Raw genomic sequence first — 24,927 nt, forward strand, 5'->3', positions numbered from 1 at the left:
ATAATTGGCTAGTTGGATACTTGGGAAGCTGATGACTATTCTTGAAAATCAGGATATTAGGGTTTGTAGTAAAAATTTTGTGGCACCACTTCCATAATCCATCTTGAGAAACTGTAGTGTGTAGTTACAGAACACTTGTGAAACAACTGTATACAAGTCAGTTGTGCACAATATAATTTCTTCATATATAAAACCTAAGTGCACTTAAAGATGAAAAATTCCATCATCCCAAAAATAAAAAGTGAACATTTCTGAGACCTCATTACCTATTGGCTACAGCAAAGCTGTATTTTTCCAGACAATCTACGTTCTGTCTGCTATCTTGAATTCTAATCTAGGTAGACGTTTTGTAAGCCTTATGAAGTTAATGATAATTGTTTGAGTAGCCTTGTAAAGCTAAAATGAAGTCACATAAGACTGATAGTGGTATACCTGGGGGTTGGGAGAAGCTGGGTCTCTTTTCACGGGGTCCACTTTTTTTTTTCTTTACAGTTAAAGGATTATCATTTTATAACTTCATAAGCTTGCAGCCCTCATGAAGGTGTTCCTGATTTCTAGCTTTGAATTCAATGGAATGAAGATAGAAGCCTCTTTATATATTGGTGTAGCAACAGTCTAGTTGAATAGCTATCTAGTTAGGAGTTGGCCATTTTTCAATATGTAATTGTATTTATTTAGCTGGGTTCCACACACCTATATGATGAATGTGTATTATACTAATTAACTTACTGTGAGAGAAAGTTCTCATTATTTAATGATGTCACTGAGATTGTTAACCTAAAAAAATTGAGTGTTTTCTGTTGCAGGTTGGAACCTGTAGCACTTACATCTGAAAGCTCAGAAGAGTTAGTAGAAGAAACTGAAGAAAATGTAGTTGAAAATGAAGAGGAAACAGTAGTTGAAAATGAGGACCAGTTAGTATTGGAAACACAAGAGTTCTGTACATCATCACCTGAAAAACAAGATGAGAAAGAGGTAACAGCTAAGACTGGTTGAGGTTCAGTGTAAATAAGGCCCAGGTGGTGATGGTAGGCTTGAGGAAGCTTTCCATCCACACCTGAGCAGGAGATTGCAACTTTTGTGTTAAGTGTGGTCTTTGCTATCATGATATGTGCCTTTGGCAACTCTATATGAAATTGTTGCAATGCACTTTATGTGGGACTACATCTTAAATCCATTTGGAAGATGAAGCTGGTACAGAATTATGGTTGGGGAAACTTCCTCCGTACTTACTGCGAACATTAGAGTCCACAAGAGCTTCTGTAAGGTGAATCCCCAGCTAGCTTGTTAACTCTGGCAGCACAAAGTAGCTGGAGCAGAGGTCAGAATCTGGTCTAGTATCTCTAAAGAAAATTAGATGATCCTTGAGGAACCAATGGCTTGCAGTATTTCAGAGACTTCTGTAAATTTTGAAAATGCTTGTTTTAATTTTTGGCTTTTTTTCCAAGCATAAAACATAAAAAAAAATGGTTTGCATAACAGTTTTACTCTGTAACAGAAGTTATGAAGTTAAAGCTAGAAGTAACATAGGTGTCTTGGTAGAATCAATGTCTATGCAAAAGTTCTGCCTCTGAGTTTTTTATGCTGATGTTTTGAACAATGGTTGTGCCCCAGCTTGACTTATGAATGTCACTTTAGGAAACTGAATCAGAGCCACTCAATGGTGAGCTAACAGAAGGGACTATCAAAACATCACTTATGACTGAAGAGGAAACAGCTAGTGAAGTATTAGATGGTGAATCAAAATTACAGTCTGACAATCCAGAAGAAGAATCTTTAACTCTGTTTGTTCCATTAACCCTTGACCCTTCAGCGAAATCTTCTGAAGACACTGCATCAGATAAGGTGAGAGAAGTGCAACAAAATGATATTTTAGGTCTTTTTTCTGCAATGCATATATTACAGTTATTTATTTAATAGGTATAGGCCATGAATTACTTGCAAAAGTAGTTGTCAGAACGTATGGCAAAATCCATAAATCAAATAAGGCTGCTGTTTTAGTAATATGCAGTAGCAAGGAATCTGTGTTCATTAAAACTAAGGAAAATGATGCTGTGGTCCAGTTTCCCTTAGCAATACTTAAATACGTCTCTAGTATCTTAGGGGAAGATAGCCACATTCAAAAAGCCATCCCTCTGTTGTGGCTAGTAATTTCTCTCAATGCTTAGATTTGATAAAATGAGTAGGGCAAAATAAAATAGGTTGCACCAATTATTTGCTGGTAAAGTATAAGAAACTTATTTATTTGTAATACCGTAGCACCTAAGAGCCCCAGTTCCAGGCCAGGACCTCATTGTGCTAGGTCAATGGCTCTCAAACTTTTTTTACTGGTGACCCCTTTCACATAGCAAGCCTCTGAGTATGACCCCCCCCTTATAAATTAAAAACACTTTTTAATATATTTAACACCATTATAAATTCTGGAGGCAAAGCAGGGTTTGGGGTAGAGATTGACAGCTCACAACCCCCCATGTAATAACCTCGCAACCCCCTGAGGGGTCCCAACCCCCAGTTTGAGAACCCCTGTGTTAGGTGCTGTACAAACACAGAACAAAAAGAAGGTCCCTGCCCCAAAGAGCTTTACAATCTATCTAAAACAAGAGATGATGCAGACAGACAGGAGTACAAGGAAACAAGACCGTATTGGTCACCATGATGCAGTGGTGGACTGTAGCAACTGAACTGTGTCAAGTTTTTTGTAGGCAAGAATTTTAAGGAGGATAATGTAGTTTTGTGGATGTGTAGGAGTAGCTGCTCCCAAGAGTGGGGAGCAGCATGGGAGAAAGCACAAAGATGCTTGTTTGAAAATTGAACAGTGGGCCATGATGACTGGCATCGTGGACCGATCAGAGGTGGGAGTCAACCTTTTGATACTGCATGAGAGATGATTGGTAGGGTGTAGATAGGTCTTGAAGGGCCTTGACAGTGAAGACAAGTAATTTATGTTTGATGCAATAGAGAGGGAGATCCACATCCCAAGGAATTGTCACAGACAGTTATAGGCACCAAGCAGAATGCTAACTATTGGAACAAGTACATATGCTTACTCCGCACTAATTTCTAAGTGTGCCTCATTATGCCTGAGTGATCCTCTGAATTTTTGTATTTCAAAGCTTTAGAAAAAATCAGATAATGTCAAGGGCCTAAGCCAGGAAGATGGCTTGTGTGAGGGGAAGGAGAGGCTTGTTAATGGTGCACCCAATGCTGTAAATTGCTGAGTGCTTCAACTCTCACTGCGAGTTGAGGGTGATCAGCACCTTGCAGGGGAAGACTCAGCGAGTCTGTACCATCTCAAGAACATGTGAATTGTCCCCTTGATTGTTTTGACTCTTATTTTTTCCTCAGGTTATGAACACTACTGATTCAGAAATACTGACGGAGGAAAGTGTATCTATGGAAAAAGAGGGCATTGAAGAGGAGCAGCAAGCAGCCCAAAGGAAGAAATCATCTGATGAAAGTGCAGATACCGTAGCTTCAGTGCCAAAAGAAGAACCATCTGATAATGGCCTTTCAAACTCTGTGGTAACTGAAGCACTAGAAGAATCAGTTTCTGAAAATGTGTCACCCAACGCATCGTCTTCCTTGGAAGAGCAAAGTGAGGAAGCAGGGCATGACTCACAAGAAACCCCTGTTGTCCTTGGTCAGAGTTCTTTGATAGTGGTTGAACTTGAGGATGTGTCGTTCCAGCAACATTCAGAAGGACAAAAGAACCAATCAGAAGAGCAGTCTGAGGAGTCTTCTGAACAGATGGATCAATATACGCAGACAGCGGCAGAAAGAGCTGCTGACAGCAGCTCAGAAGAAACAGAAATTGAGGTACCAATAGTAGATCGGAGGAATTTACGAAGAAAGGCCAAAGGATACAAAGGACCACCCAAGAAGAAAGGAAAGCCAGCTTAACAATGAAGTTGCTTGTTAATCCAGCTATTTGTAAGTTATTATTTCGTTTAAAATAGGGTATTCTTAAATCGCATGGGACACAGGATACACATGTATTCAGAAGTTTGGGTTGGACTTCCCTTTGGGATTCACCACCTTTCCTCAGCTTTTCTTGAATTTTTAACCACTATACAATGAGCTTCATCAGGGTATGGAAGTAAATGGCCAGTCTCCTCCTTTATAAAGGATAAATGCTGAATAAATGGAACAGTTGTGCTAGCAAAGCAACAAAATTTGCATTTAAGATTAGAATTGTTAGAAGAAAATACCATCTGTGAAATCCTAAACCCATTGACTTCAGTGAGGCCAGGATTTCACACCAGATGTTTATAAAATTGTGTTTTCCGCTTAAGAAAAAAAAACAGGACTAAGGGGGAAAAACCCACATAGACTACCAGAGAATAGAGTAAAAGACTATATGGCATAAATATCAATCTCAAGATGAAGGGGGTATACAGAACAACTTACTCTTACAACGTAATGATCCAAAATAACATGAACAGTGCTATCTATTCTTTCTCTAGTATTGTTTTAGGTGAACTGATTTTCCAGCCCTACTTCCAAATCCCATTTACTATTCATTTGAAAGAGAAACAGCTGAGTCCATGATCTGAAGCACTGTCAAAACAATGTCTAGCATTGTACAATACAATAATGAAGCTTTTTAGTGGAGCATTAATTATGCTTATATGGTAAGTTATACATTTATCATTTCAAAATTTGACGTTAAGGATACATTTTATAGCATCTACGTTTACTTGTGTTGAACTGCCCATACATTTACAGAACTGTTTGGACTGCCACCCCATGTGCATGTGCTGATTTGGTTCTTGATTATTTACCTTTGTGTCACAGTGCAGAAAATAACTTAAAATAACCCTTTAGCTGGAAATGGGTTGAATGGGGAATGCTACCTGGTATCTTCCAAATACTTAGCTGGTACATTCAGCAGCCATTAGCTGTGATGTCTATCAGGTGCAAGACTCCTGTGAGCCCAGAAATTCCAGGGATACCATGACATTTCATTAGTGTAAAGTAAACATTAATCAGAGTTGCAGCAAACATCTGTGTATGCCAAATTCTTGTCTTTGTGCAACTACCAGGAGATTGTTGCAGTTAGATCAAAAAGTGAAGTAGCCCTGACTCTGATATAATTCCTGGGATAACAGCTTTCCAGTTTGGTTACTTGGATAGTAACACCCAAGCTTGCAGCATTAAGACAAAGTAGGCAGGAAAAAACCCAGACCATTCATCTGTGTTTCTGAATAGTCCCTTTTACCCTATCTTCAGTGATATCTCTAACACATTTGACTCAAAATGCAATGTCATACATTATATATTTTAAATCGCTGTTTATTTCTGTCCAATAATGAAGCTCCTGTAATAATGGGTAAAAATTCAGGAATAAGAACGAACAGTGGTGCATGCACAGAAAGGAAGAAATGTGACTATTTGTACTCTTACATATTTTATAAGATAGATGAGCAAAAGTTGGCACCTAAATGTCTCAAAATTGAAGGTACCTACTTATTTCTCTTTAGGGTTTATAAATAAAAGGTTCACTTGAATAACATCAATGATCTTTTAATTTTTATCCTCTATGAAACAAATATAAGAATCTGCTTTGATTTTATGGATGTACAGTTTAACTTTTTAGATATTTTCTTATCTTATTTAGGTGGTGAAACACCCTTATTCTTTTAAACTGTTTTCACTCACTTTAAAATGAGGGTGTAGGTTTTTTTAGAGGCTTGTATTGCATATGCTCTGGAACTGGGGTGCATAGAATCATTGAGCTATATTTGGATTTCTTAAAATGTTGCAACTTTTCCTGTCAATGTACATTTGTTGTATCTGAACATTGTGGATGAGAGGTATAAGCAGAACTTTTCTTGATTGTTTATAAATATTCAAGTGAACCTTCAGCCTTTCTAAAACCAATTAAACATTTTCTATAAAGCACACAAGAAAAATGTTCTGTTATGTATCCTGTGGCTTCTCTTTTAGCGCTAAGATTGTTGTAAAAACAGACAGCTGGAAAACACCACATTTTGTTGTTGCAAGAATTGAACTTGTTAGGGGGCAGGGAGTTGACCTAAAAGATGTTTTTTGTGTACAGTACATTTTAAAAAGTGGAGGATATGAATGTTAGGCTGTTAGTTGAAAAGAGTTAAGCTTTGGGAAAGAGTAATAGACTCATGTGTACTTCAGTAGATACTTACAAAAATATCTACTTTTAATTCAATTGTGTTAAACAACAGCATTTTTCAGACCATGGACCCTGGCTTGCTGCATTTAAGGTCTGTTCACTTGCGTGTTTTTTTCCCCCCCATATGGATAACCCAGAACTAACTTATGCGAACATATCCTGTTTCAGATATTTCCCGTTCACTGAACATTTAAATTTGCAGTCGCACAATTAGCACCAATTATTATTTCAACAGTAAAACTCCACTTGACTTCAGTGGCAGCAAGAGCAGAGTCTTAGGAGTTTAATCTGATTTCACTTAAACTGGTGTAAACCGAGTTACTCATTGATGTCCAAAGGAGTTACACTTGTGTAAAACTAGCAAAACTGAGATTAGAATCAGGCCCCTGATTATTAGGAAGAACTGAATATGGAGATCAGGTGCATAATTAACAATTCTTACAGCCACTCTGCTGCTAACAGGGATAGCCTACTACTAAAGAAGGATTACACCAGTCGGTTGAACTAAATGTCATATTTGGTATCAGCTATCTTAACAATTAATAATAGAGCTGGTGAAATCAAGCTATTTGCAAAAAAAGAATGAATGTCCATTACAGTGCTGAAAGTCCAATTACAACATAGCATAACCTCAAATACCTTCTGCTATACTATTGCAAAGAGAACACCTCCATTTACAACTAAGTATGTCAATGAAGAGTTTAACTTTGGGAAATAAAATAGCCCGTTTTAGGCTGAACAGAAGTAAAACACGGTCTTTCTTGTTTCAGATTACCATTGAACTGTTAGAACTTCTTAAGGTCTTACCACACCAGCAATCCAATATCAGAACAGTGTTTGATTTTTATACAGTTTGTACCAAATGTTACTAAAACAGGATGTGGAACAATATATGGGCAACTAAAGCAAGCAGTATTATTCTTGAGCCTTACTTAGTCTAGGAACAGAGCTTAAAGAACACTAACTTTTGATCTCTGCCTCACTCTTAGATGATAAGTGGTTTTGTATTTGAACCTGACATTCGTTCATGTCTTATTTGTACTGCTCACTAATTTTCATGAAGATTTGCTCTGCTTCCCACAAATTCATATTCTTTTCTTTGTAAAGGCTATGTTCATTTCATGCAGAAATATTGTTTACTGTTCCATCCTGTTTCCCAGAATCCATCACATTAAACTTGCATTCATATCTTTTTTCAGAAATGGAATTTTACTTTTAGCTTGATAAATGCTATGTCGCTTATTCTTTGCCGTGATCCCCACCTCCACTATCACAATATTCCCTGGACTTCAGTAATTAGGTCTCATTTGCAATTACATCAACACCACTACCTAAGTTATACATACACAAGCAATAAATAGTCTAAGTGTCAGCTTATGTGCTCCATTCTGATAAATGATACACCATTCTCAAACTTTATTTCCAAGGAGATACATTTTAAATTTATTTTCATAAATGTGGTGTTAGGTGTTTTCTAAACATGTGGTACTATGTTTATAAATCTCTTATGGAAGATGTACTGCTATTCTGGATTACTGTGTTAAGTCTTGTTATAGTATTTTTAGTTTTTCCTTTGGTATTGTCTTGATGGCTTTTTGAGATGTTTCAAAGTAGTAATTAAACTTATATTTTGTGACTTTTCCTTCTTGGTTTCAGTATTTGAGTCCCCTCTGCTAAACAGCAAACATTTTCAATCACTCTAGCTCACTAAGGTACAATTTATAGTTCTCCAAATGTCAGTATTTAACTGTTAGCTTTAATCCATAATTTAAATACTACCATGGAACTTTGAAAGCTCACTAACCAGAGAACAGAATAAATACATATTAAAATAACCTAGCTTTATGAATCTGAATTTTTCACCTAATGAAAAATACTTGTCAATAAATCCTAGGATTGCAGTCTTAAAATGTGAACTGCAAGACAAAACTGATTTCCCCCCCTCGCTCCCCACTTTATAGCTTCATGTGTCTGCATTTAATTTTCTTATAAATCACTAACTTCAAACTATACCCCTGGAGGTATAAGATACAACTAATAATTTATCCAGTCAGTGCAGTATATTTCATGCATATCTTAAACAGGTCTTCCAGAGTTAAAGGTTCTTTAACCTTAAGTTTAAAATAGTAACAAAATACAAATTGCCACGTGATCCTCCATAGACTGGAGGAACAAAAACGTAAGTTGAGAGAAGGGAGAAGTCGCACATGTAGGTACTGATCCTGCAACTGGACCTATGTGAACCCCCCAGTGAGGTCAATGTAGCTCCACAAGGTGCCATGAAGACACAATTGTGGGAGTAAGTCCTTATTGGCAACAACTGTATCAAGCAGCTAACAGTGGATTGTGTTTACAGCATGAATATGAGAAGTTAAAACACATCTTTGAGATTGTTTTCATAAGCAGAGACCACAATTAGTTGAAAACGTCCCTCTAATTGTCTATCACGTACTGTATGTGAAGATTTAACAAATTCAACTGGCATTTCAGACATGAGATGTGGGAAGGATTGGGGCCAGAGCCTAACATCAGAAAAATGCCCCTCCCCACCCCCAAGCAAATATCAGTACACACTATATTTGCTTGTGATCCTCATTAAATTCAAATCAGTCATGTAACTTCTTTGTTTGTTCATTGTATGAATGTTTGTCTGAAAACTAGTTAACCAATTAGAAGGCATAGTCTTGGGAAATACACTGCTCTGACAAGATTTTCCTAAAACACTAAAAAATTCTTGCTTAAAAAAAAATGCAGTTAAGTCAGTCAGTGCATGAACACAACTTTAGACAGAAGCTTCCGTAGTTAAATTGGTACAAAAAATGCATTTAGCTTGAGCCATTAATGGCAGTTTCTTATTGACTTAAGTCCCAGTTCTGCAGACACTTGCATTGTGCGTATGCTTCACTTTATGCATGTCAGCAGTCCCATTTGACTATGTAGAATACCTTTTGATATATCTAGTACTATCAACTCCAGGCATTCAGATAAATGAGGCAGGTTCAGAAAAATCACACAGTCAAGAGTGTTTTAGGCATCTTGGCCCAGAGCTTCAAGGGTCTTGACATCAATGGAAGTTGGGAGCCTAAATACCTTTGGGAATCTGGACTCTTTTCTACAAGTATGAGGGCTGGAACTTTTTTTTTTAAATGAAAGCAGATTCTTATGTAATCACCTGACACAAGGGGAATGGGGCTTTAAGAAATAAAATATGGCGTGAGCTTGCAACAATGTGTTTAATACAGAGCCTGTTTAAGAGCGGGATTACAGACTGAAGTATGTGCAAATGTTTGCAGGTTTGGGGCCTTAATTTATATTCTATTTTGTATGTTGCCTTCTATTTACAACTCTACCATTATGGAGCTAAAAATGTGATCATGCAGCATAAGGCACTGGTAGTGATATAGTCTATACGTGTACAAAATAACTTGTAATTGCAAATTATTTTCTTGTTTAGGACTACCTCTGGCTTCTTAAATCATCAGAGTAAGATAGTTGATGTGTATAATTGCTGAGGATTTGAAGCAAGTATAGATGGAGTAGCTAATGACAAGTCAGTTTCTGAGCTGAGTGATCTTTAACATCTTGGATTGGCTATTTATTGGTGGGGGTGGTGGTTTCATGGACTGCTTTAAAGAACTTGTTCTCCCTCCCCCAACTTCTGATGTAGTGGGTCATCTAACCCAAAAACTTGTATTCCTAAACAGCTGATGGAAGATGAACATGCAGTTACTTGCAGCTTTTAGCATATCAGACTGTTCGTTCCAATCAAATTTAATATGCAAAAATCTGTACACTCTGGGAGATTGTAATAGGGGGAACCACTGAAGATATATTTTTGGGAGGGGGAGCAAAGCTTTGACTAGATCATACCTCAAGTATGAGAGGATCCAGGAATCAGTATTTGTCTAATCCAAAGGTCCCCAAACTGTGGGGCATATCACCCTACAGGAGGAGGGCATAACCTTGAAAAGTTTGGGAGACCATTGGTCTAGTTAGTCTACTACTTGTAACCAATAGTAACTGCATCAACAAGCACCTTTTGAAATGAGTATCTTTTCCAAAATTCAAAATAAAGTTAAAGGTCTAATTTAGCTTCACAATAGCTTGGACACTGCATTAGCGGTGTCCTCTAACACATGAAGCTTGATTGGATGTTTCTGTATGTCCCACTGTGATTAAAGACTAAATTATATACCTCTTAAACTCAAGTCACTTACTCTGAATAACTCATGTCTTAGAATTTTTTCAATAAGTGACAGTTTCCAATTATTTCAACATGTACAAAAAGGTAGGGAAAGTTATTTTTAAACTTTCAACTAATAGTCTAGGTAGGAGTTTTCCTACAGCTTGTTAGTATGTTCATGATCCGACCAACATTACAGCAGAAGAAAAAATTCTTATTTTGAAAGCTTAATTGCTTTCTGAATAAATATTTAGAGTATAACCAAATGGCATTCAAACTAATTTGTGTAAATTCAGGGGTTATTCTTAAATTCATTCACTAAAGAATTTACATTAGAACACTTAAAAAATGTTGTCATTGATTTAATTGTAGGTATTGTCTAGTATTTTCCTTCACTTCTGAGGTAATTCAATAGATGGTATATACACCTAGTACAGGGGTCGGCAACCTTTCAGATGTGGTGTGCCAAGTCTTCATTTATTCACTCTGATTTAAGGTTTCGTGTGCCAGTAATACATTTTAATGTTTTTAGAAGATCTTTTTCTATAAGTCTATAATATATAACTAAACTATTGTTGTATGTAAAGTAAATAAGGTTTTTAAAATGTTTAAGAAGCTTCATTTAAAATTAAATTAAGATGCAGATCTCCCCAGACTGGTGGCCAGGACCTGGGTAGTGTGAGTGCCACTGAAAATCAGCTCACGTGCCATAGGTTGCTTACCCCTGACCTAGTAGATACTGCCATCAGGCAACAAGGCAGCAAAGAAATTATGACTGCAGACTCCTCAGTATTCTCTGCCTCCTTGTCTGGAAGCACAGAGCCATGCTCTCAGGCCCTACTTCCTCCTCTGATGCAGCTGAGATTTGGGAGAGGGAGGGATGATGATGAAGACAGTAGGTTCGTGCATAGGATTGCCAGAGGTGTGTCAATCTTTATCCTTGCATCAAAAGTGAGTCAATCTTTATCCTTGCATCAAAAGTGAGTGATTGAAAAAAACCTGTTCAAAGCGCACAGCTTTTCAGATAGCTAATGCCTATAAGTCAGAGGCTTTCCCCTTCTAACTGCAGTTCTAAGCCCAGGAGGATACTTAGTGGCAAATACTAAAATGTTGGTACTGTTATTTATGCTCAGATATCACTATGCAGCTAAACCCCTCTCCTTCCCTTCTCCCAGCTGCACTGCTTCCTCCACGTTCTCTCCATTCGTTCACATGTGAATCTGTGAAGTTTGAGGTACACATCTTCCCTCTTTATGGGGTTTTCCCACCAGCAAGTAAGCTTCAGTCAGCTGGATATATGGCAGAACATGCCCTGTGTGCTGTGCAGTTTCTGACAATCCACCTTTTGGACCCCAGCTTAATGTATGCTTGGAGAGGCAGTTTGTATGCATGACTCTGCCCTATTGTTTCCCCACTGTCAAACACCTCAGTTGAATTTTCTTCTAGATTTAGCAATTCTAAAGTGATTCCGGCATCAAATTGCAGGAGTGCAATCATCACTCAGTTTCAATAAAAAGTTCAGAAAAAATAAAACTTTGTCCCCCACAAAAAAACCCAAAATTGGAAAGCTGATTGACTTTATTCTGGTAATGTTGAATGGAACAAACAGTTTGTATACTATTGGGCTTATATTTGTAAAATTTTCAGGAACTTGTTTAAGTTCTTTGTCCTTCCTCTCCTGGGTTCAAGTTTGACATTTGGTTTGTGGGAAACTAAAGGTCTTAAATTGCTTGCAAGCTTCTTGATTTACTTGCCTTGATTTTGCAAGAGTTCATGTGCAATATTTACTAAGACCCCAATCAAACAAGCAGGACTGCATTAATGCAACCATCATTTTCTGGATTGTTGGTTACCTGTGCATATTTCCCTAAAGAAAAAAAGAGAAAAAAATTGAATAAAGTATTTTCCAACAGCTTCTGGTACTACAGAAAATTAAAAAAAACTTAATCCTGAAAGACAATTAAGTGTACATAAGAATGGCCATACTGGGTCAGACCAAAGGTCCATCTAGCCCAGTATCCTGTCTTCTGACAGTGGCCAATACCAGATATGTCAGAGGTAATGAACAGAACAGGTAATCATCAAGTGATAAATCCCCTGTTGCCCATTCCCAGCTTCTGGCAAACAGAGGCTAGGGACACCATCGCTGCCCATCCCGGCTCATAGCCGCTGATGGACCTATCCTCTATGAATTTATCTAGTTCTTTGTTGAACCCAGTTAGTGTCTTGGCCTTCACAACATGCTCTGGCAAAGAGTTCCACAGGTTGCCCGTGCACTATGTGAAGAAATACTTCCTTGTGTTTAACAGGCAGCAGGTATAAAACAATTTCATTGGGTGCCCCCTAGTTTTTATGTTTTGAGAATAAATGTAAGCTTATTCACCTTTAAAAGTTCCCTCCACTAATCCGACTCTGTCTAGTCTAATGGACTCCCATTCCAAAACACTAACTGCATTTTGATATTAATATAATTATTCTTAAAGAAAAATGAGATTTCAACTTAGCAACAACATTTTTCAGCTTATTTATGAAAGCTCCCTCCAGAGCTCAGAGTGTATAATGAAGAACTTTAGACCCCAAACAATTATTTAATCACACTGGAAAAAAAAAAGTTGCCTCTAACCTGCCAAGTCTTGAGTTCAGGAATTTGTCCATTCTAACTTCACAACTGCTAGAAACAGTAGTCCTGATCCTGCAAATACTTATGCATATGTTTGAAACAAAAAGAACTACTCACAATGCATAAAGTTATGCATTTGCTTAAGTCTCTGCTGGATTAGGGCTACTGGTTAATACACAGAAAAGCAAACAAGATTCTTGAACTTAAATCCAAGTAAGAAAGTGATTTTCAAATATTTTGGGTATTGTATTGCTGATTTTGGATCCTTACATAATTTGACATACAAGGTGAACTTAAAGTTTAAGACTAACATGCTTATAACATAACAAATCAGATTCAAATCTCTCTTTATTTTGTTAAAATTCCAGACTAGTCATGGAATACAGTAGATAACTTTTTGTTGGATACTTACCCCAGATAACTTTGCCCCCTTGTGTCACAAGGCCAAGCTCACTCACATTCACCTCAATAACGGTACCTTTGGTAATTACACCCAATGTTGTGTACAGAGGGGAAGAGGGATTCTTCTTTACACCAAGTATCGGTAGACAAAAAGTAGCTTTAAGTTCAGGATGTGTTACATGAGCCTTCTTGAAACGTAAGCCCTGTTACATGAACATAAAATGATTACAGCCATTACTAAAAAAAAGTTGACCTCCAACTAACTACACTGCTATTTCCATAATTTCCTGTATTTTTAGGAATTATGGTGAGAAATGATTGAAGTGATTTTAGTATTTTTAAAGAAGTCACCTGCCTGTTGTAAAATGTCAGATTTGTTCAACCCTGATAAATGATCAGATTAGATAAGATTTTCTAGAGACTATTCAGATTTGTACATTCTCAGTGTGCATCACTTTAAAATTAGCATAGGAAGAAGAATACTTGCTATTGCAGATGGTTTCTGCATGTTGATGAAATCAGGAGCTAATAGTAACGTATTTCACCTTATTATTTTTAGACTCAAACTCTTAATTTCTAAGCGTCCCTTGTAAAACCTAAAACTGCAGCCATTCCTCCCCTTCCCACCTATTGTGAAATTATAAATATCAGGGTCATACAGAGCTCTTTCCCATCCAGATCACAAAACACTTTCCAGAGGAGGTAAATAACATTAACATATTTACAGATGGGGAAACTGAGGGATGAAATGACTTGCCCGAGGTCACCCAGCAGGCCAGTGATAGAGCTGGCAATAGAATCCAAGTGGTCTGCGTGTCAAATCAGTGCCCTATTCACTGAGCCACTGCCTCCCTGAAAGAACTCAGGGGTCGCCTCATACATCAGATTTCAGTTGGTTAGTCAAACACCGGTCAGGGATGATCTAGGTTTACTTGGTCCTGCCTCAGCACAGGAGTCTGGACTAGAACACTCTCAAGGTCCCTTCCAGCCCTATATTTCTATGACTTAGGCTTCTACAGGGAAACTATTAGAAATGTGGCTGGTTTGCAACAGTTTCAACCTTAGCTCTGGATTATCACTAAGGTTCTGAGGCTTCAGGGCTTCAGCTCAGATGGTGGGGCTCGGGCTGTCAGCCCTGGCAGTGGGGATCGGTCTTTAGCACTGGGGGCTTAGGTTTTCATGAATTCTTGTTTAGTGCCAGCAATCTGTCCATGACTTTTACTAAAAATACTAAAGTCTTAACCTTAATTATCACCAAAGTATATTTCCTCACTGGGGAGAGTCACTGTTGGCAAATACTATGTACTGACTCAATGTTTAAATATACTCTAAACCAGGGGTTCTCAGACTTTTATACTGGTGACCCCTTTCACACAGCAAGCCTCTGAGTGCGACCCCCCTTATAAATTAAAAACACTTTTTTATATGTTTAACACCATTATAAATGGTGGAGGCTGACAGCTCCTGACCCCCCACTATAGTAACCTCGTGACCCCATTTGAGAACCCCTGCTCTAAACCATATTTGTATACAAGTAACTTACCATTGGTCGAATAAATCGTTCATATTTAGGAGGTTTTCGAGTGAAGCCATCCCCAACAAAGCAGACTTTGGTAACCATCCTCTTCCAGGCCTTCTTCTTTCTCTTTCCCGTACGGATCACCTTTAAAACTTCTGTTTCTCCTTGTGCACGGACTTTTGGCACAGGAACTTCCCATTTCCCCTACAAAGAAGGGCCGGTAGCATTATTAAAGTGTTGGTGAATGGAAGGGAAGAGAGATCAAAGAATAAAACACAGTTTTACTAAAGAGAAATTATAAAAAGGAGGAACTATATGACTTACGGTGTAGCAACTCAAAAATATTATTATAAAGACATTTATAAAAAGAGCCACTTACCATCATTCTGACAAACTGGGACAATTAGCATAGGGAACACACTATTGTCTCATCTGAATTCTTTATCTATTAGACGATATTTTTAGTTACTGTTCTTTTTCTGGCAGTATTTTTTAAATGCAAGAGACATTACTGATTATGAGGAGGAAGAACATTCTATTGAAGTCAATGGTGATTTAACACTATTGCTAAATGTCATGAAAGTTAGCTACTGTATATGCTTGTTAGCTATTTTTCTGACTCAATAGCTCTGCCATTAAGAGTTTTTGCAGGTACCAATATACTGAGTTTATAATTACTGGAAGAAAAAAAAGTGCTTAACATGATGCCAATCAAACCTGCAGAACTATTCAGACTCTGACTCCAGATTGCAAGTGAAGTCAGCATTAATACTGTGACTGGTCATTAAACAAACCCTAGTAATAGCAATTATCTGAATGTTTCTATTGTTACTTACAGCTTTTTCTTTTCGTTTCTGTTTGATCATGTTGGAGAGAACTTTAGCCCGGGACTGGCCCTCTCTATCCAGCAGGTATGCTGGCACAGCTCCTTCTGGGGTTCTCTCATCATTCTTTTGCTTGGTGTTTCTCTTTTCGTGCATCTTAATGCTAAAAGGAAAAATACCAAGTATTCAGAAAAGCATCCTCAGGGTGTGCAAAAAAGTCTAATGTAGAAGCTTGACAACATGAGCCACTATCACATTGGCCTGTCATCTTAAGCCTTATGTATGCTCAGAGGCTCTCTTTAAAGATACAAGTTATTTTTAACTGCAGCATTTATGACAATTATCTATGCACAAAATGCTGTCAAGTGGACAAGCTAAATAAATCAAAATATTTTTCTTCTAATTAATTCAGTTATAATAAATTGTGGGTATTATCTGCAACAATATAGGGGAAAAGTTTCAAACAGAAGTGTGATTTTAACTTGGCCGTGTTTAAGATTAGTATGGTAATTTATCTTAAGAGCCAAATAATATAGTATAAACCACTGTGCTTTTTCTGTTAACAGTTTACAAGAAGGGCAACAGAGAGATCTCTGAATGAATATGAAAGTCATGGAAAGCCCTTAAATGCATTTCCTTGTATTGTTGCATTAAACCCCACCCCATGACTGGTACATCAGTGTAAGATCTAGAAGCAGTTCTAGTGTTTAACATTCATCACTGGTAGTACTTCTAGTGCTAGATCCTCTGATAGTGCTTTTAGTGCTAGATCCACTGCTAGCATCTAATGGTAGGAACAGTTTTGATAGGGGAGAGCAAGAAGGAGAAATATTTTAATTAGGTCTCAAAACAATTTGTTCCTGCAAGTCATATGCATTTTTCAAGTTTTAGTGTGCAATTCAAACAGGCCTCTATGGACAGTAGTTTAATAATTCATAACTATATCAATGTCTAGTCACAACCTTAAACTACCATGAGAGCTCAACCATGTCAAGGAAAAAATGGATACGCACGTCTTTTTCATTTGTATCTTCTCAGCATGGCGCTGCTTATGGTAGAGTTTGGCCTTCAACCCAATCAATTTCTTGGCCTTCTTTGACCGTTCGTGAGCCTCACGGCCCTCCTTCTTCCTCTTCTTCTCATGGTAATCCAAGCGATAGCCATATCGCTTGCGGTGTAACTCTATGTAATCGTTCTGTGGCTGTACACGAAAGGAGATATTTTGTTTAGAAGTTAGCAGAGTGTGGCAAGAAGCATTTTGCACAATATACTCAATTTCCTCTTATCTGCATAGTGTGTACCGGAGATCTGATATTCACCATGATGGAATACTTCTTGGAGATAGCTGGTTCCAAAACTGCTGGATGCATCACACATAACATGGTCAATTAATAATGGACTGATAACAGTACTATGCTGTTACAACAGTCACTGTACAAGCAAAACAAATCTGAAAGAGAAAGCCTAAACAGGTGGGGTTCCTACACTGTTCAGGACAGAATGCACACACAGGGTCTAGAGTTCACACATACCTCATTCCTGAGGTCAACTTAGTGTTAACTCAAACAAAAACACAGCTAATCCTCAGTCTGAAGCTTGGCTGTTCCCTGAGTTTCCCTGCAGGACTGCCTCTCCCAGAGAGATAAAGCAGATATTCCCAGGTTTACTTGACCACACACTTGCTAGATGATCAGTCTCTCTCCCCCATTAGGAAAAGTGGGTATAATAATCTTTCCCTACCTCATATGGGCATTGTGAGGATAAACACATTTAAGGTTGTGAGGCACTCCTATTATGGTAATGGAGACCATATGTACAATTGATATCCTGTTTGCAATTAATGATAAATATCTGCTTCCATGATTCATGTGCCCAACTTCAGGATAACTCAAAAGAGAAGTCCTGTATCCCTATACAGGGTCCTGGGAGCCTGCCCATATTAATGAAGACCTACTACATTGTATTCCTCCTCCACTCGACAGCCCTTTCCTAGTGCTCTTGTTTAACCACACAGGAACGCAAGGGTGGCTTGTGTGAAAATGATAAGCACTTGAAGTTAAAGTTTAGATTTACAGGATAGTCCTCTTAAGTGTCCAATGTTTAAATATCTACAGAGTTAGCTGAGTCGCCACCATCAGACCATCTCCTGCTTGTTACAAACAGATACAAAATATTCTCTTCTTCCATCCTAGCTTGGAGAAGCAATAGCTGGATTAGTTGACTGGGTTTCGTTTGTAGGAGTGTGATCAGTGCGATGCGTGTCTGGCTGAGCGCCCCTTCACAGAGCCTGAGCTGGGAGGCAGGGGGCATAGCACAGTACCGAGCTGTCAGGCTGATGCTCTGTCTATGCACAGGGCGGCACCAGCTGAAATGCCGCAGCGGGGGCTGAAGACAGAGGCCACTCGCCCCAGGGCACTGGTTTTTGAACTGTGGGGCGCACCCCTCGCGGGGGGGGGGGGGGAGGAGTGCGCGTCCAGAGGGTGTCCGCTCGGGCAGGGCAGAAATGAGGAGTCTCTGGGGGTGGGGGAAAGGGAGGCACCGGGGAGCCCAGGCCCAACAGGAGCCTGCTGTTCTCCCGGGCGCTGCCCCGCGGCTTTAGCCGTCTCGTTCACCGTGGCCCGGCGGGGCGGGGCTGGTCAGAGACGCGCGTTTTAAACCCTCCGGAGCCCCGGACTAGGCCGCACTGTCACGGGCTCCTCCCGCCGCGCCAGCCGTGAGCCACCCACTTCCCCCAGTGAGCCGCTCCCCGCCGCGGAGCGCCTGCGACGGGGGCTGTTCCGTGACTCGCCGCAGCCAGGCCGGCCTGTCTCCGAGGAAGAGGCCCCGGGACGTGACGCTGCGAAGGAGGCGCGGGGGCCCCGCTCGCTCGGGGACCGCTGAGGACAAGGGGGCTGCGGCTACGCCTGGCCCAAGGCCCGCTCCAGGCACCGGCACCCCCCGCCTCCTCCTTCCCTCGGCGGAGACGCTCTTCAGCCCTCCCCAGCGCCGCCTGCTCCTCTCACCATGGCGGCCTAGCTCGTGGGGCCGGGGGCCGCGCGCAGCAGCTCGCGCTCAGGTCTCTGCCGCCAGCGATCCCGTCCTGCCGCCGCACGACGAGAAGGAAAAGACTGGTGCGTCCGGGAAAGGCCTCCGGGTAGAACCACTTCCGGTACCGACACTTTCGTTCCGCCTATAGCAAGGGGTACACGCCGCTTTTGGCCGAGGTCCTTCCCTTCCACCCGCCTCGGGGTGTCGAAAAAAGCCCGAACCATAACCCAGTAGCTGAATCACCAGCAGGGCCTGCTGGGACATCCCTGCGGGGCCCGGAACCCAGGGAGAGTCGGTGGGGCTGGCCGGGAGGGAGAGAAAGGACACCGCGCCGCGGTGCGATCTGGGAAGACGCTTCATCATAGGCTTTGGCTGTGGTCGGGGGCGGTGCCGGCGCTGGCGCTGGCGCGGCCGGGCAGGGAGGCAGTGGAAGGAAGCTGCTACCGGTGCTGGTGCGGGCCAGGGGTGACCTGGAGGCTGCCACCCTTCTCCACACGGGGACACCCGAGGCCCCGGCCCCCTTCTCCGCGCCCATCGTGGGCCGGGCCGGAGTGAGCGAGGCGGCTCCGGGAACTGCTGTCCTGGCTGCGGCCGGTGAGTGTTGCCGGGCTGCGGAGCCCTGGGGCCGAGTGCGACCTGCCGCGCCGGAGAGGCCGGGGGTGCCGGGCGCTGCCCCCGTCGCGGCTCCCTCCTACTGTGGGTCACTGACGGCGTTTAGGGCGCGGATAGCGGCATCTCCCAGGCTCTCTCCCAGCTCCCTGAGAGGCTGGGCGGATCCCTGCCAAATGGGGCCTGAGGGGCAGGGAGGCAACGTGACTTGCCCAAGGGGTGTGTGGAATCCTACCCTGAGGCCCAGTCTAGTGCCTTAACCACACAGCCAGCCTGGCTTTCTGCTGGCGTTGGGGTTGGTGATGCTTGGGGAGTTTTGTTTCTCGTCTCACTTTTTCATTAGAAGCCATTATTGATAACAAGTCATTAATATTTGTAACTGTACCTAGTGTTGTCATTACTGAAACAATACATTGTTAAAAAAGAAACTTAATGTCAAAAGAAAATGGATATGGAAAGCTTTAGGCTAATGATTTGTGGTAAAGTGCAAGGGTTCCCGTCTAGATTATGGCCCTACTGTGATGTTTGCACTATCAGTTTGCCTGATGCATGATTGTTATCTGTATAACGCACACACAGTCTCTGTCTGCTACACCTGCACAGATTGCAATGCATGACCTAACAAACATGACTTACTTCCCCTCCTCACCATGTCCTTCTGGTAACAGTAATGAGGAAAATAAGATTATGTAGATTTGCTGTGTGTTTAATTTCAAGTTTTAATTCAAACTTTTTTATATTAATCAGACAATGTTGAAATTATTAATGATATTTAACATTATTAATACGAGAGACCACTAGACACTAATTTAACCAAAAATTCCTTTATTAAATCCAAAGGCCAAATGGTATTTAGTATAATAGCCTAAAAATAAGTAGTCATTACACCCAATACAGTAACAACGTTTCCATAGGCATGTGATCAGTGTACAGTAATTCGTCACTTAACGTTGTAGTTATCTTTGTGAAAAAATGTGACTTTAAGCAAAATGATGTTAAGTGAATCCAATTTCCCCATAAGAATTAATGTAAATGAGGGGGTTAGGTTCCAGGAAATTTTTTTTTTCACCAGACAAAAGACATATATAAAATGTCTTTTGTCTGGTGTGTGTGTGTGTGTGTATGTATGTATATATATATACACACACACACACGCACAGAGTATAAGTTTTAAATAATTTAATACTAGTATACAGTGATGATGATTGTGAAGTTTGGTTGAGGTAGAGGAGTCAGAGGGTGGGACATTTTCCAGGGAATGCCTTACTGCCAAATGATGAACTAGCAATTGGCTGAGCCCTCAAAGGTTAACTCTCTGTCTACAAGGCAGCAGAAATGGAGGGTGGGGAGAGAGCATCACAGACAGAGACTGTGTGTGTGTGTGTGATGCGATGCGATGCGCATTTCCACTTTAAGTACACTGCCTTGTTAGTTAGATTAGCTTGCCAGCAAGCTCCCTCTGTCCTGAGCCCTGTTGTGTGTCCCCCCTGCTCTATGGAAGATAGGGTAAGCAGGGTGCAGGACCAGGAGGGAGGGGGACACCCTGACATTAGCCCCCCTCATTCTCTCCTCCCCCGCACAGCAAGCAGGAGTCTCGGAGAGCAGCTCCAAGGCAGAGGGCAGGAGCAGCACATGGCCGTGGGGGGAGGGACAGGTGCAATTGCTAGCCTGCTGGGCAGCTGCTGCACAGGAAACTTAGGGGAGTGGGGAGCTGATAAGGGGACTGTCAGTCCACCCTGGTTCCAAGCCCCTACAAGCTAGCTGCAATGGGCTGCTCTTCCTGAAAGCAGTGGACAAAGCAGGTTGCTGCCAAATGACCTTAGAAGGGAGCATTGCACAACTTTAAACGAGCATGTTCTCTAATTGATCAGCAATGTAACAATGAAACAACGTTAACCGGGATGACTTTAAGTGAGGAATTATTGTACATACAAATAGGACAGACCTTGGGAAAGTTGTCTTGTCCTGGGTGTGCTCCAGTATGACACAGATTCATGGCTTTGGTTTGTACCCTTCAGCTAACGTGCTAGTTTTAGCAAAAACCCAGTTTGAAGCAGTTTGTCCCTGATGCCTTCCTTTCTTATCTCCTCCCTCCGCCCCTTGCTTACCAGCAGAACAGGGGGAAAGTTTGTGCTCATTTCTTTTAAGATTGTTTTTCTTTGTCTTGTTACTGCAGTGCTTTATTTTATTAGTTACTTTTTGAACCATGCATCCTTCCCACACTACAGATAATAAGTAATACTACTACTTCTTCTTACAGCCTTATTTTATTTGCAATTTGGGGCCTTTTCCTTACTAGCCACAAACGTAAAGCAAATATATTATTTTTTTAACCACACTTAAGCTAACTTTAATTTTTTAAATGTATAATTAGCCCTGCAGACCAGAAACAAAAATATAGTGTGATGATCAAAAAGCCTATCTAGCGTGTGTGTAGCCATAGCACATCTTGAGCATTTGGACAAGATACAAAAAACTGACACTTTGTATAGTGCATAATCCCAGGAATACTGTAGGTGTTAGTCCTGGGAGGTCTTATAGCCCTAGTAGCTATAGTAATGACACTGTGGATCGCAGCAGAGAGAGCTAAAGTCTGTGTACCAGTTTGTCCAACCTAGAGAAAGAGAGAACTTAATTTTTTTCATTCTTTCTGCCTCTACCTCTCTGCAGCAAACTTAAGGATTCAGTATGGGCAGTTGGTGTTTTGCTGGGGAGAATTCTTCCTTCCTTGGCTCTAACCAATCTCCAGTTGCCATGTGAAGGAGATAACGTGGGTTACGAGACATGACTTCTTTTCATTTCTCTGGTCGAGCTCCCAAATACAGCTTCAGATCAGCAAAAGCCTGTGTTTTGGGGCCCGACTCTTTTTTAGAATTGTTTCCTTGCTGACTGACATTCAAGAACTTGTCTTCTGTGCTGGGATCTTGAGTCACTGAGGCCTGGTCTACACTAGGCGTTTAAATCGGTTTTAGGAGCGTAAAACCGATTTAACGCCACAACCGTCCACACTAGGAGGCACCTTATATCGATTTTAATGGCTCTTTAAATCAGTTTCTGTACTCCTGCCCGACGAGAGGAGTAGCGCTAATATCGGTATTAACATATCGGAATAGGGTTAGTGTGGCCGCAATCGACGGTATTGGCCTCCGGGAGCTATCCCACAGTGCACCACTGACCGCTCTGGACAGCATTCTCAACTCGGATGCACTGGCCAGGTAGACAGGAAAAGCCCCGCAAACTTTTGAAATTCATTTCCTGCTTCGACAGCGTGGAGAGCTCATCATCACAGGTGACCACGCACAGCTCATCAGCACAGTTAACAATGCTGTCTCCTGAGAATCGAAAAAGAGCCCCAGCATGGACCGCTCGGGAGGTAATGGATCTGATCGCTATATGGGGAGAGGATTCAGTGCTAACAGAACTGCGTTCCAAAAGACGAAATGAAAAAGTATTTGAAAGAATTTCTAAGGCTATGACGGCTAAAGGCCACAGCAGGGACTCCGTGCAGTGCAGACTGAAAATTAAGGAGCTCAGACAAGCCTACCAGAAAACCAAAGAAGCAAACGGAAGGTCCGGGGCAGGTCGAAAAACATGCCGCTTCTATGCTGAGCTGCATGCAATTTTAGGGGGCTGCGCCACAAGTACCCCACCCCTGACCATGGATTCCGAGGTGGGGGTTGTAATCTCTGCCATGTCTGAGGATTATGCAGACGGGGAAGATGAAGAGGAAGAAGAAGAGGAAGACCTCGCAGAGAGCACACAGCAATCCGTGACCCCCAGCAGCCAGGAGCTTTTTATCACCCTGACGGAATTACCCTGCTCCCAGCCCTCACAAGCAACTATTCCAGAGAATGATGCCCTGGAAGGGAGCTCTGGTGAGTGTACCTTTGCAAATAGCAAACAGTGTTTTTTAAGCAAGCCTTTTTTAATGATTGATTTGCCCAGAGGACTTGGGATGCATTCGCAGACAGTATAGTTACTTAGAAAAGTTTGTTAACATGTCCGGGGATTGAGAGGAAATCCTCCAGGGACATCTCGATGAAGCGCTCCTGTAGGTACTCCAGAAGCCTTTGCAGAAGGTTTCTGGGCAAGGCATCCTTGTTCCGCCCACCATGGTAGGACACTTTACCATGCCATGCATGTAGCAAGTAATCAGGTATCATTGCGTGGCAAAGCATAGCGGCGTATGGTCCCGGTGACTGCTGGCATTCAAGAAGCATCCGCTCTTTATCTTGTTCTGTTATCCTCAGCAAAGTGATATCATTCAGGATAACCTGGTTAAAAATCAGGAATTTAAGTAAGGGGGGTGGCCATTTCTCTACTGGGTTCGTGGAATGCAGCAGCTGAAAAAAAACACTTTCCTGCACGTAGCGAGCGGGGAGGAGGAGTGAAATGCCAATGATCTTTTCTGTTTGGTCACCGGCGGCGATCTTCCCCAAGCTACCGGACAAGCAGTGGCGGGGAAGGTTGTTGATTAGCAGGGAGCTAGCGTGGTATTAGCCATGCGTTGGGGAGGGTAAATCACTGAGACAGTGGCTTACCATGGCCGCATGCAAGCTGAATCCTGATGCCTGGACCTGTGTCTGAGATCTGTAACCCCAGAGATGCAAGCAGTCACTATTAAGATGAAAAATGCGACCTTGTAGGGAAATCACATGTGCTATGTAAGGTGAATAGTGCTTTTCACTGTGAAAGAGTATAACCATTGTTCTGTAAAATGTATCTTTCTAAATATTTATCTCCCTCATGCAGCTGCAAATTTCTCAAGCGTCCCTCCTCCATCCCAAAGGCTAGCACAGATAAGGCGGAGGAAAAAGAAGACGCGAGATGAGATGTTCTCGGATATTATGGAAGTTACACGCAATGAAAGAGCTCATCTGAATGGGTGGAAGGACGTTGTTTCAAATTACAGGAAAGAGGCCAGTGAACGTGAGGACAGGAGGGATGAACGTGAGGACAGGAGGGACAACCGAGATGAGAGGTGGCGGCAGGAAGACCGGCAGGAAAATCAGCGGTGGCGGCAGGAAGATCAGTGGTGGCGGGATGCAACTCTGGGGCTGCTGCGTGATCAAACTGACATGCTCCGGCGTCTTGTGGAGCTTCAGGAACGGCAGCAGGATCACAGAGTGCCGCTGCAGCCCCTGTATAACCACCCTCCCCCCTCACCATGTTCCTTAGCCTCCTCACCCAGACGTGTAAGAACGCGTGGGGGGAGGCTCCGTGCACCCGCCCACTCCACCCCCGTGGACAGCCCAACCAGAAGGATGCCGTTACTCTGAATTTTTTTTTAATGGCCTTCTCCATCCCTCCTTTCCTCCTCCCAAAGCACACCCTTACTTCTCTCCCTCTTTTTATAATGAATCAATAAAGAATTCATGCTTTTTAAATGAGAGTGACTTTATTTGCATAAGTAAGCTGTACTCGAAGGGGGAGGGGGAGTTGCTTACAGGGACTGAGTCAATCAAGGGGGTTGGGTGTTCATCAACAAACACAGCAGTCACACTGTACCCTGGTCTCCCCCTTACTCTCACAGAGATTGTGGAGAATACAGCAAGCAGCAATAACATAGGGGACATTGGTTTGGCTGAGGTCTGA

General features: G+C 41.7%; 3 protein-coding genes across 10 annotated transcripts in view; 2 read left to right on the forward strand and 1 right to left on the reverse strand.

Annotated features, from left to right (window-relative positions):
• Positions 1 to 7,350, forward strand: part of FAM169A (family with sequence similarity 169 member A) — a 53,457-nt gene extending 46,107 nt beyond the window's left edge. For 5 of the 7 annotated variants that reach the window (XM_039544038.1, XM_039544034.1, XM_039544040.1 and 2 more), the window contains exons 11-13: positions 807 to 975; positions 1,639 to 1,845; positions 3,346 to 7,350. In XM_039544038.1, the coding sequence (XP_039399972.1) occupies positions 807 to 975; positions 1,639 to 1,845; positions 3,346 to 3,900 (931 nt within the window). In that variant the 3' untranslated portion in view covers positions 3,901 to 7,350. The remainder of the gene's footprint in view (positions 1 to 806; positions 976 to 1,638; positions 1,846 to 3,345) is intronic. The other 2 variants (XM_039544036.1, XM_039544037.1) reach the window with 2 other exon arrangements.
• Positions 7,351 to 11,891: 4,541 nt separating this feature from the next.
• Positions 11,892 to 18,849, reverse strand: NSA2 (NSA2 ribosome biogenesis factor). The gene is made up of 6 exons (XM_039543072.1): positions 18,699 to 18,849; positions 16,710 to 16,897; positions 15,709 to 15,859; positions 14,897 to 15,076; positions 13,364 to 13,556; positions 11,892 to 12,198 (listed from the first exon to the last, which is right to left on the reverse strand). The coding sequence occupies exons 1-6, from the start codon at positions 18,699 to 18,701 to the stop codon at positions 12,131 to 12,133; spliced, it is 783 nt and encodes a 260-aa protein (XP_039399006.1). The 5' UTR covers positions 18,702 to 18,849; the 3' UTR covers positions 11,892 to 12,130.
• Positions 18,850 to 18,915: 66 nt separating this feature from the next.
• GFM2 (GTP dependent ribosome recycling factor mitochondrial 2) overlaps positions 18,916 to 24,927 on the forward strand; it is a 31,212-nt gene continuing 25,200 nt past the window's right edge. For both annotated transcript variants that reach the window (XM_039543068.1, XM_039543070.1), the window contains exon 1: positions 18,916 to 19,317. The gene's annotated coding sequence lies outside the window, so the exon portion shown is untranslated. The remainder of the gene's footprint in view (positions 19,318 to 24,927) is intronic.

The sequence above is a fragment of the Mauremys reevesii genome, linkage group 6, assembly GCF_016161935.1.
Source record: "Mauremys reevesii isolate NIE-2019 linkage group 6, ASM1616193v1, whole genome shotgun sequence".
Taxonomy (NCBI): Eukaryota; Metazoa; Chordata; order Testudines; family Geoemydidae; genus Mauremys; species Mauremys reevesii.

Coding starts and splice junctions, on each gene's coding strand:
- NSA2 (XM_039543072.1), bottom strand. Junction 15,860..16,709: donor AAGATACAAATGAAAAAGAC/GTGCGTATCCAT, acceptor TTTTCCTTTTAG/CATTAAGATGCACGAAAAGA. Junction 12,199..13,363: donor AGGGGGCAAAGTTATCTGGG/GTAAGTATCCAA, acceptor TTTTTTCTTTAG/GGAAATATGCACAGGTAACC.